Source organism: Perca flavescens, chromosome 1 (genome assembly GCF_004354835.1).
Source record: "Perca flavescens isolate YP-PL-M2 chromosome 1, PFLA_1.0, whole genome shotgun sequence".
Lineage (NCBI taxonomy): Eukaryota > Metazoa > Chordata > Actinopteri > Perciformes > Percidae > Perca > Perca flavescens.
The window spans coordinates 35,103,940-35,116,030 of record NC_041331.1 but is presented as its reverse complement, the minus strand read 5'-3'; the positions used below and the strand labels follow the sequence as shown (position 1 = coordinate 35,116,030).

Below are 12,091 nucleotides of genomic sequence, written 5' to 3'. Positions count from 1 at the left end.
TCTGTAAAGGCAAAATGCTAAACGCTAAGGATGAGAAGGACATGAGGTAGTCTATTACCAATACAGGAGCAAAGAGCGGAAAAAAGGCAAATCCAATGATAATGTACATCTGTTCCAGTGAATTTATGAGCTTTGAACATTTTTTCATGTGGGATAAGTAGATCCTTTTTCTTACAGTATCTCAGGACTTCAAAGCAGATTTGCTTTGGATAATGCAAATGATCGGAATATGCCGGTTCCTGCCTACTCAAGAGCATGAAAAGAAAGAGGGGGAAAAAGAATTAAAGCTAATTGGCATGGCAGTCTTTTATGTGTGGAAAGAAGGGCAAAAATAAAAAAAACTTCAATTATTGTCAAGTTCATTGAATTAGGAAAAAAGCTGACAAAGTGCTACAGTTCAGTGTACCCGACCCTGTAGCCGTTTGCATTAAATATCACTTTTTACTGTCGACATTTCCCTTGTTATATCTGATGAAACTATAATTAGCAAGATTAAATCCAACTAGGCTGCTTTGTTCAGCTCTGATGCTGTGCTGGCCAGGGCTTAGGGGAAGAAGTTCTTCATCTGTTGGTCCAATATTTTGCTGTTCATGCGCAGTGCTTATACCATTAATCTTTATCCACAACTATCCACTTCCAGGATTGCTAGAGTGCCATCGGAAATTCCGCCGGATGTCACTCTTTTCTGCCGGAACCTGAAAATGAGCATAATAAGAGCACTTTAAACTCTGGTCCATTTATGAGGACTATGGTTAAAGGTCCCATGACATGGTGCTCTTTGGATGCTTTTATATAGGCTTTAGTGGTCCCCTAATACTGTATCTGAAGTCTCTTTTATATAGGCCTTAGTGGTCCCCTAATACTGTATCTGAAGTCTCTTTTATATAGACCTTAGTGGTCCCCTAATACTGTATCTGAAGTCTCTTTCCCGAAATTCAGCCTTGGTGCAGAATTACAGCCACAAGAGCCAGTCCCACAATGAGCTTTCCTCAGTATGTGCCATTTCTGTGTCTGTAGCTATTGAGGAGGAGAGGGGGGGGCAAGGTGGAGGGTGGGGGTGTGGCCTTCACCAAACTGCCACTTTGCTCGTTTGAAAGCCATGATGTCTCTCTCTCATGGGTGGGCCAAATTCTCTGGGCGGGCAAAGCAGAGAAAGGGGAGGTAATCTTGCTCCTGGGGGACCATAGGCAGGCTGGGGGAACGCATATTAATGTTAAAAAAACCTCATAAAGTGAAATTTTCATGCCATGGGACCTTTAACTGCTCCTCAGATCTCTGTAGGGCAAATCCAGACAGCTAGCTAGACTATCTGTCCAAACTAAGTTTCCTGTTGCACAACTAAAACAACTTTTGAACGTACACGTTCCACAAAAACAAGTTCCTTCCCAAAGCTATTTTGCAACGGCACCGTGGCTCTGTCCGGCGCTTAGTGCCGCCCACGACGATTGTGATTGGTTTAAAGAAATGCCAATGAACCAGAGCACGTTTTTCTCCCATCCCGGGATGCTGTGTGGACTAGCCAGACCCTTCTCAGCAGGGCTGTGAAGGAAGGTCTGGCAAAGCGAGACTACCTAAGAGTTAATACGATGCCCTCCAAAAATGTGTTTACTCATGTTTGAGTAAAGTTATCTGACAGCCTGTAGGGGGACCGAAGAGGGAAAAGTTACATAGTATGCCTTTAAGTGAAAGTCCCCTTCTACTTTATAAGACATGACACTCACCATAGGAAGTGTAATGTTGGAAACACAAACCCCACCACCGCAATGTAAAACTTAGTAGACTCTAGTAGACTTAGTAGAGCAAAGTTCAACTTTTCCAAATTACAAATCAGCTGCCTGGACTTCTAGAGACTGACTCCAGACTTGTAGAGATAGCAAATGAATAAAACAAGGCTCCAGAAAGTTGCATTGGTTTTTAGGAGATCATTGGAGCTCTTTCTTTTTGCAACATCAAAGGCAGCCGCAGCTCTTTGATGTGGCAGCATGCTGTTTAAGGTACAGAGTGAATGGAGAGATGTCAAGCTGCAAGGTGCCTCTGTAGTTTACGTTGAGTGCTGCAGAGAGCTGCAGATGAAAGGAGCAAACAGAGTTTGATAATGAATGTCCAACAAGTAGGACCCATCTCAGACAGCGTACACTCAGCGGGGTGCCCATCCTAACCTTGAGCGCAGCACCCCAAACCTCGGGGCAGACGCTGGAAACCAGACTCCTTCAACTTAGCCGCTCCTGAAAAAAAAGGGGGCTCTCAGATGTGCGCTTTAATCTTCCCGTCAATTAAATCCTGATTGACACACACACATGGTCATGCACATGTGCATGTTGCTATCCACTTCCTATGTTGAAAACCTCTCTTTCTGGCATGGAGAGGCCTTTTCTAATTATACACTAATCCATCAAATGTATGAGTCAATTTGAGAGTCGAATGTCTGCATTGCTATAGAATCGCAGTACAAAGTGATCCTCTAGTGGTTAATGTCTCCATGAATGAATAGAGGTTATCGTCACCCCCTGTCTCAGAGGAATGTGAGATTACAGGTTGTTAATGTATAACTCAGCTTTTATTTATTTATTTTTTTATTGACACCATTGGTAAAGTCATTGTTCTTTGTATTTTTATATCACACTGGTAATAAACATAACGCTCTCAATGCATATATAAAGTCTGAATAAATAAGAGAGAAAGATGTGTCTCCTAATGTTGATTCATCAAAATATTATCCTAAAGTTTTAGCTACCCATTGCGAATTACTATGCATCATATATGTAGCATAGAACCATTCAAAACATGTCACATCTAACAAGTGTGCTTTTGTAGTAACTTAACAGAAAACACTGTGTCAATCCCCATGTCCCTGATATCCAGATGTATTACTGTTTCCCAGAATCCCTAACTGTGTTTTGTTCAGGAGAAATCTCTAAAAGCAATACAAATCACATTTTAAATAATGATTATGGAATCCCTATACCTTTCCTACTGTATGTGCATCTTTCTTCTAATTAACGTTTAAATGAATTTAACAAGGTAGGTTATTCAAAGGATAGGTTTACACTTCAATCAAAATGTACATGCCCACATAAAGTTTGCTTGTAAGTGCCATTCCAATGTAATTGATGGGGGACAAAATCCATAGTCCTTGTTATGTATAAGGCTTCAGCAGTCAAATGAAGTGGGTATCTTCCAAAGTCTTTTCAGTATGAAATTCCCTTTTTTATTTGACTGACACTTCAATGAAAAAATGTGAACCTAAGATTGATTGTTCAGTTAATTGATACAATTACATATAGATTGTTTTCATTAAATGAATGTTACTGTGTGTGTGTGTGTGTGTGTGTGTGTGTGTGTGTGTGTGTGTGTGTGTGTGTGTGTGTGTGTGTGTGTGTGTGTGTGTGTGTGTGTGTTGTGTCTTATGCAATTTTGCTTACAATGATAAAATAAAGTTTTTGTTTTGTGCTGGCTGATTGATTGCATCTTTGACTGTTATTTTGTGTTCCATATTGATGTTATAATGGTTGTGCATTCTTTTAAAGTTCACAATATATATATATATATATATATATATATATAACAACATTATTTCTTAGGATAATTGGTTATGTATAACAACTTGCATGTAGATTTACTTCAGAATTCATAGAGATACGTTCTGATTTGGGAGTTCTGTGTCTCTGGCAAACCAATCAGTTCACATACTGTACATCAGTGCACCTGGCCTAACACTGAGCTCACCACATGTGCTTTTGATATATGCACAGAAAGAATGCACAGCGATGAAATGACTGGAGCCAAAGTTTTCCATCTCTGCTATGTGAGAGGGGTGGATCCTGCACTGTTATTCATTGACATACAGTTTAAAACTAACTTGGGTGGACAAGGTTATTTAGTGCTGGGCAGCAGTTTCAGTGAAGTACACAGAGGTGAACTCACTTCATATGGAGTGCGACTTAACTTTCATGACCAGTGAACTGCAAGCTGAGGAGTAGATTGCCCAGGCCAAGTTTAAGTCAACCCATCTGCGTGTCTGTGGTGGAAAAGTAAATACTAATTCTTATCCTGATCGTCTGTAAAGGGATTTGGAGGAAAACAAAGACCCAGAATGATTCTTTCTCTTGAAAAAAAGGCCAGACGTTGTGATCTGCCTTGACAACTAACCAAATACAAACCTAAACAGCGGAGGTTTGATGCCTTTTAATCAAGGCTGGGCACAGAATGATCAGGCACTGCAACCTCTGACCCTTTGCTATTACAATGCTTAAACCTTTTTTTACTCTAAAAACAGTGCTACCTGGATATGTGACGTATAGTAGTCTGACCCCTCTCAACCCATCTTATCTAAACTAATTTTTAGAACTAATTCCTAGATAGCTGACTCTTTAGAGATATGAGATCAACAGAAAGATGACAGACTATGCAAACATACCTTACTGTAAGCAGAAGAAAATAATTCAGACTTTATCCAATACTTCCTTGATAGTGATCCAAAGTTAATGAGTTACAGCCTTTGGCTACATATGTAAAAAAGAGCTTGTGTTTCTTGGCTGGTCTAGTCTTAACAGGTCCAAAGATGTCTTCATTAATAATGATGAAAGTTATGTAGTCCCAAATGGATGAAGTTGGAGCCACACATTTCCCTCGCATTGACACAAGGTGATAATAATTCTGTTGCAACAGAGGTTAGCAATACTCAGAGATGTCTTATGGGACCATATCTGTATTTTCTTTATTGACAATTTCTTACCTTCTTTTTTATCCATTCAAACTTGCCTGGACCCCCTACTGTGGTTTGGATGGCAGAACTCCACATTAGAGCTTTATGTAGGATGCCTGACAGAGAGCACTCTGCGGTACACTCCCCTTGGTGCCTGTTTCTTAGACTAGAGTAAGAAGAGTATTGACTAAGAGAAACTCACTTTTTTATTCAAGTTTTATTCCAGTCTGTCTTTGAAAACTCCTGCATGCCTTTGTGTGTTTGAGGATTTCCCCCGACAGGACACAATGAAGAAACAGAATAAACTAATCATGCTACTCAGGAGGGGGCTATAATAACAGTAATGACAAATCATCTGACTGTCCAAAAAGTCATTCTTGCACTTATTTTATCTTGACATCAAAGAATGCAAGGGGAGTAAGAGGCAATCACGAGCTGTTTCCAGGGGTGTGTTTTATATGCACTTTTTGAAGTTTACATTAGATACACAGCATGCTGGCTAGGCTGCATGTTCCAAGTGGCTGCAATATCATTGCTACTATAACAATGTAGAATTATTACTATACAAAAATTATCATATTGTATGTTTATTTCCAACAAACCATTAAAACCTACCAGCTTGTAATAATCAAAGGATTTCTAATGAAACTACTGAACGGGAAATTGTAGCCTACATTGTGCACAAAGAGAGGGTAGGGGGTGGGTAGGATAGTGAGAAGTGGTCAGCCTCTGAGATATGAGAATAAAGAAATGTGACAAAAACAGGAATTCAAAAATGTGTCAAAAGGGAAGAAAGTAAAATGTCCCAGCCTCAGGTTGGTTTATTTATGCAATAGTTCCACCAAGTGGTTGCATGAGCAAATTGCAACCGATGGATCTGCAACTTCCGCATTTAGTATATTTACGGAGGCTTTTCCTGTAAATGTGTCAAATGAACCATTACTGCCAGAGTTTCTGCTTTTAAAAAACTTTAATTCCTCTTTGTGGTCTTCGTAAATCCAGTACACTCACCTTGAAAACCTCGGGCAAGAGGATGTATTAAATGTCATCACATCTCAGTGAAGAGTGGGCATTGGCTGGCATGTGGCAAACTATATTCAATATGTTTGTTCTCATTTGCTGGCAAGGTTTAGTTTCTATTTTACAGGAGGGACTTGGTAGCCCAATCAGTATCACTTCAGCTGTGGAATGAGGAAGAGGCAAGTTGTGTAGTGGAGCGTCTCAGCCCACATGACAGATTGACTTTAACGTGAGTGATAATTGTACAATGGTGTTACTGTATGTTGCTTGCCTTTGCGTTTGAAGTCCCTTAGATCAATCTTGTGTTTTTTGTGTGTATGTTTTAAATGAGCGTGTAGCACTTACACAAACATGGTCAGCGTGTATGAATCAACAACAAAAAGGATACGGTGTTCGATACTGATCCCGCGATATCTGAGTGATGACTAATCATAATAACATGCCGGTGTTCACTGTGCAAAGTGGTCAGACTGGAAGTATACATTGGATATACCTGAGTAGGGAAGCTGACATGCAAAAAGCATGTCTGTCCAGGAGCTTGTGCTGAGACAACGGACAGAGATACTGAATGCACTGTGCAGCAGTGGGTCAGCTGAGCATCTGGAACAGGTTCTGGACATACTACTGGCCCAGGGGGAGCTCATATGGGAGGACTACCAGAACATACAGGTACCGGGTAGGGCACTGTATACCAACGGCAGACAGTTGCTCGACCTGGTTTATACAAAGGGTTTGGAAACCTGTGCGCTCTTCCTTGCTGCTCTCAAACAGGTCCTGCCAAAAGTGCATGGCGATGGCCTCACGTTTTCAGGATGCTGTTCAAATCTAGAGGAAAAAGAAGAATATCATAGCACATCCACTCAGACTCTTCTGACTCAAAGACCAAGCCTGGTCAGCAAGCTACAATGCTGCATTGATGATGCACTAAAAGCTCTTGTCATATCAGGAGACTTCACCTCAGCAGAATGCGATGAAGTGCGGCTACCTATGCACACCCCCTCTCAGCAGGTACTGTAAATGGCCCACATTTTATACACATTATTAAACTGACAACTTCATGTTATTGTTCTTTACCTAATCAATTGTCTTGGAATTAGGAACTGAAGCAGTCTAATTTCTTTTGCTTAAAATAGATTTGGTTTGGTACCATCATGAAATGCCTTTGTGCTCATTCTGAAGGAACAGTTGGAAATGTGCTTATTCACTTTCTTTCAAAGAGCTAAGAACATACAACTCTTGTGTCAGTGTGGTAAATTTGAAGCTAGCTCCAGCAGCCTTTTACAAAGGTTAACATCCACCTACCAGCACTTATAAAGGTTGACTAAACTGGAATGTTTTCCAGAAAGTTAGTGCACCTAGCTAGCCAAGACATAATCTCTCACATAATCCCCCATAACACCGCAACGTGTCTTATTATTTTATTTCCATGTTAATTACAGCCCCAGGCTGTATTACTGTTTCCAGTCTTTGTGATAAGCTAAGCTAACTGTCTACTGGAGCTAGCTTTGTACTTCACGTACAGAATTGTAGTCTGGTTAGTTAGTTTCATCTAACCTTTGTCAAAAAAGGGAATACTCATATTTCCCAAAATTTCCACTTAATGTCAATCAGGCAAGGCGTTTGCTCGACCATGTCAGATCAAAAGGAGAATCAGCGGCGAAGGTTGTACTGCAGTACATTCAGCAAAAACAGGAATCTGGATCTCCACTGAATCAGGAGAAATGGACTCCTCCCAAAGGTATGTCAGTATTATAATCATGCTGACAACTATTACAGTATGTATGTATGTTACTGTAATAGGAGATTCTATGTGCAAGCTAAACCTAAAGCAGAAGCACGTGCTTGTTTAATCTTGTGGGTGATCCGTCTGAAATATACAGAATACACGCATTTCCTTTGGAAATATAGAAGTGGTGGAACTTCAAAAATAGAACCTTTTGGTTAAAAAAATACTCTAAAAAACCAGTTGTCAGCACACCACATTGCAGATATACAGTATGTGTATATATATATATATATATATATATATATATATAGTAATTTCCCTTGTGGGATTAATAAAGTATAAAAAAAGGTCTCATTTTGTGGTGCTGTGTATAAAGTTTATCTCATGTGTATGCATTCTGTCATAGAGGTCTTTAAGTATCAGAAGAAGCTCAGCAGTTCTGTGTCAGCTCAGTCCTGCTTTCTCAGTACTTATGGAGGGACCAGCCACATGTCTCTGGATGACATCTACACTAAAGGCGAGCTGGAACTAGCTCATAACTGTGTTGATGTCCATGGACCTTTGGGCCTGGAGGACATACTTGGTACAGTGGGTACAGTGAACGAGGAGGCCGACACGGTGCTGGTGTCTGGGGATGCTGGCGGTGGGAAGAGCACCTTACTCCAAAGGCTGCACTTGCTTTGGGCTCGGGGGTCAGCCCTCCAGGACTTTCTCCTTCTGTTTCCATTCAGCTGTCGCAGGTTGAACTCAGAGACCAGGGAACTGTCCATTCAGGAATTGCTGTTTCAGCACTGCTGCTGGCCAGACAGGGAGCAGGAGGAGATTTTCCAGTTCATCCTGGACCACCCACATCTCATTCTCTTCACTTTTGATGGCCTGGATGAGCTCAAGCAGAGCTTTTCAGATGAGCACAGGCTCTGCTGCCCCACCCAGCGTGCACCTGTACACATAGTATTGTTCAACTTAATCCAGGGTTCCCTACTGAAGGGAGTGCGGAAAGTGGTGACTAGTCGCCCAGAGGCAGTGGGCCCTGTGTTGAAGAAACACCTCCGCAAAGAGGTCCTCCTGAAAGGCTTTTCCCCAAGCGGGATTGACTGTTTTGTGAGGAAGCATCACAGTGATCCCACTGTAGCTGCTAAGGTTTTGGAGTCCCTACAGACAAACACAGCTTTACTTGGACTGTGTCATAGTCCAGTCCTCTGCTGGATTGTCTCCCAGTGCCATAAGGAGCTGCTAGGCTGTGGAGAGGGCAGCCCACAAACAATCACAGACGTTTACCTAATGATCCTACAGCACTTTTTCCAGCATCAAACCTCCCCGAAGAGCACCACAGGTTTAGATTGGCTTCAGGAGCACCTAAAAACAGTCTTGCATCTAGGAAAGCTTGCCTTTGAGGGGATAGGAGCCACCTGTTACATCTTCTCAGGTCCAGACTTGGAGACATGTGGTGTAACTGAGAAGGATATCTGCATGGGCTTTCTCATTCAAAGCAAAAATATGTCCTCCACTCACAGTAAATGCTATGAATTCCTTCATGTGACTATGCAATGTTTCTTTGCTGCTCTGTACATAGTTTTGTCAAATAATACTGACCGTTCAACTATCCCTAGGCTCTTTGAGCCACAGAACATGAGGGAGACAGGTCTGAGCAGCACATGTTTCATGGCCTGCATGCCTTCAACTGATAAACAAGAGCGGGCTTTAGAGGGGGAAGCTACAGCAGCTGAAACACCAAATCTGCAAATAACAGCCACCTTTGTGTCTGGACTACTGTCCCAGCGCCACCGAAGCCTGTGGATCCACTGCTGCCCCACTGCTGTGATGGAGAAGAGGGTCAGACAGGTGTCGAGATGCCTGTCCAAAGGCATGCAGAAACACTTTAAGTCTATCCCTCAACCTGTAGAGGGGGAGAAGAAGAGCATGCATGCAATGCCGGGCTTCGTCTGGCTTATAAAATGCATCTATGAGATGCAGGAGAGCAGGATTGCTAAATGTGCCATGAGTAAGCTTGAGGTGGACCACCTGAAACTGACCTACTGTAACATTGGTCCTGTAGAGTGCACTGCACTAGCCTATGTTCTCCAGCATTTAAGGAATCCTGTAGGCCTCCAGCTTGACAACAACTCTGTAGGGGATGTTGGAGTGGAACAGCTTCTTCCCTGCATGCACATTTGTAATTCCCTGTAGTAAGTATGAAAAGGTTAAATTATTCCTTCCATCTATTAATTATAATGAATAAAAGCTTCCACAATAGCATTTACTATAATGCAAATATACAGTACATGTTACGCTCAATTGTCCTATATCTTCTCCTTTATCAGCCTCAGAAATAATAACATTACAGATGAGGGGATCCGCAAACTGCTTGCCAAAGGTATCCAGTGTGACAACTTCCGGAAAATTGCGTACGTTTTTTTTTTTTAAATTAATTATCGCACTATCATGAAGTCACAAATTTGGTTTGATCAGTTACCTTTTATAATCACTTTGTTTGTCTCTAGGCTCTTCAACAACAAGCTAACTGATGCTTGCACACAACACTTTTCTCATCTTCTGAAGACCAAGCAGAATTTCCTCTCTCTAAGGTCAGCACGTACAGTAATATTTTAGCACTCATTAGATGTGACACTAAAATGGAACTATTATAATATAGTCTGTGTAGTGTAAAATAAAAAGCAAATTAACTTCTCTGTTTTCTTTTTAGGTTAGGCAACAATAATATAACAGAAGAAGGAGCAAAGCAGCTGGCAGAGGGACTAAAATTCAACCATTCACTGCAGTATTTAGGGTAAAAGTCTTCCTACAAAATTCCAATGCGTCTTATTGGCGGTGCATTTCCATTTACTAATCTGTATCTGTATTCCCAGGCTCTGGGGCAACAAGATAGGTGATGCAGGAACAGAGGCCCTTGCCAGTGCCCTAGAGAGCAGCAAATCTCTGGTGTGGCTAAGGTAATATTTGCTTTAAATACCGGCACGTTAGGTAGACTTATGACAGTGTGGTATTACAAATATGAACGTATTAAAATATGTCCCAGTTTTGTGTAGTTGCATAATGACCACAGTTGTATGTATGTTTGTATTGTATTTATTGTATATTGTTGTATGCACCTATGGTAGAGAAAATGTGATAAAGTCCCTCTAGGGTGCCCTATAGGTCGCTCTACATGCTAGAAAGCTTTCTGCACATTGGTGCCTTTTGTTTTTAAACTTTTTTCGCCCCTGCCCCAGAGTCCGCCACTGTCTGCACCTTTTCGTTAATAGCAATACACTTTTTGCATATGTATTGTACTTGATCTGAATATAATTCAAATTTTATGTAATGGCAGCCTGGTAGGCAATGGTGTGGGGAGTGCAGGAGCATGTGCCCTCGCCAACATTATCAAGAACAGTACGTCACTGGAAGAGCTTTGGTAAGTGAGACAAGTTATACAGGTATTGACAATGCACACAACAGTTGTATCAACCGAATGGCTGATCACTATACAGTAGTGCTTAAACCCTCTCTCCACCCTCTTATTTCCTGTAAAAGGTTGACAGACAACTGCATAACCAGAACAGGGGTGGAATGTCTGATTCAAGCCCTAGAACATAATACTCGTGTGATATCAATATGGTGCGTAATGTTCCCACTGTTTCTTTTTGTAGTTAGTACTTGTGCTTGTTTGCATCCTGGAATTTGGGCAAGCCATTGCCTTACTGCTATATTCAGTGACAAGAAAGACTGTTGTTGTTGACACTGCATCCTGTTTTGGCTCAAATAGAATGTTATTTTGTCTTAATGCCTCACTTCCATTGATTTTGTTTATTCTTATTATACTGCAGGTTGAGAAACAATGACCTCAGTTTGGAGGAGATAGAGGAAATGACACAACGCGAATCGAGATTGACCTTCTGATTTTGTATAAAGTTGGCCAAGGACTGTGTATTGCATTAAGAACTGTTTCTATTTATTATAGGAAATATTTTATATCAAAATGTGAAGTGTAAAATGTGTTTGCTGAAGTGTATCTTGGTTTTCTGCTTAGAAGAGCAAAATGCCACTTTTCATCAATTTTTTTTATCCTTTCATCCTTTTTTTATCCAAATACACAAAATATATCCACCTTTATCTTGGGTTTCTTTTGTAGGTGTATGTGGTGATAGGATCACAAAAAAACATAACACTACCAGCACTACTACTACTACTACTTCTACTACTACTACTACTACTACTACTACTAATATTAATAATAATAGAATAAAAGAAAAAGTTTGTACAAGCAGTTTGTGTCTACTGAAGTCAATGGTGGAAAGATGCCTTGATTCACAAATTTACTCAAATTACTTAAGTGCCGTTTTGAGATAGGCTTACTAATAGTATACTTTTCTTGAGTTTTCAATTCATGCTATTTTCAAAGGGAAAATATTGTATGTTTTATTGCACTACATTTATAGCTTGACAGCTCTAGTTACTAGTTCCGAACAAATGATCATTTCAGAAAATTTGACACAAATGTGTTAACCTCACAACAGTATATAAAGTGGTGGTAAATAGCTATGTACTTAAACCTGCGGCAACATTGTCATGCTTCATACATATGAATGCATCATTAATAATAATCCAATAATATAATATAACAAATTAGATTATGTATAACA

General features: G+C 40.6%; 1 protein-coding gene across 1 annotated transcript; it reads left to right on the top strand.

Annotated features, from left to right (window-relative positions):
- Positions 1-5,655: 5,655 nt before the first annotated feature.
- Positions 5,656-11,645, top strand: nod2 (nucleotide-binding oligomerization domain containing 2). The gene is made up of 10 exons (XM_028586912.1): positions 5,656-6,733; positions 7,337-7,463; positions 7,858-9,637; positions 9,773-9,856; positions 9,953-10,036; positions 10,156-10,239; positions 10,319-10,402; positions 10,780-10,863; positions 10,983-11,066; positions 11,276-11,645. The coding sequence occupies exons 1-10, from the start codon at positions 6,248-6,250 to the stop codon at positions 11,346-11,348; spliced, it is 2,970 nt and encodes a 989-aa protein (XP_028442713.1). The 5' UTR covers positions 5,656-6,247; the 3' UTR covers positions 11,349-11,645.
- The last annotated feature ends 446 nt before the right edge of the window (positions 11,646-12,091 follow it).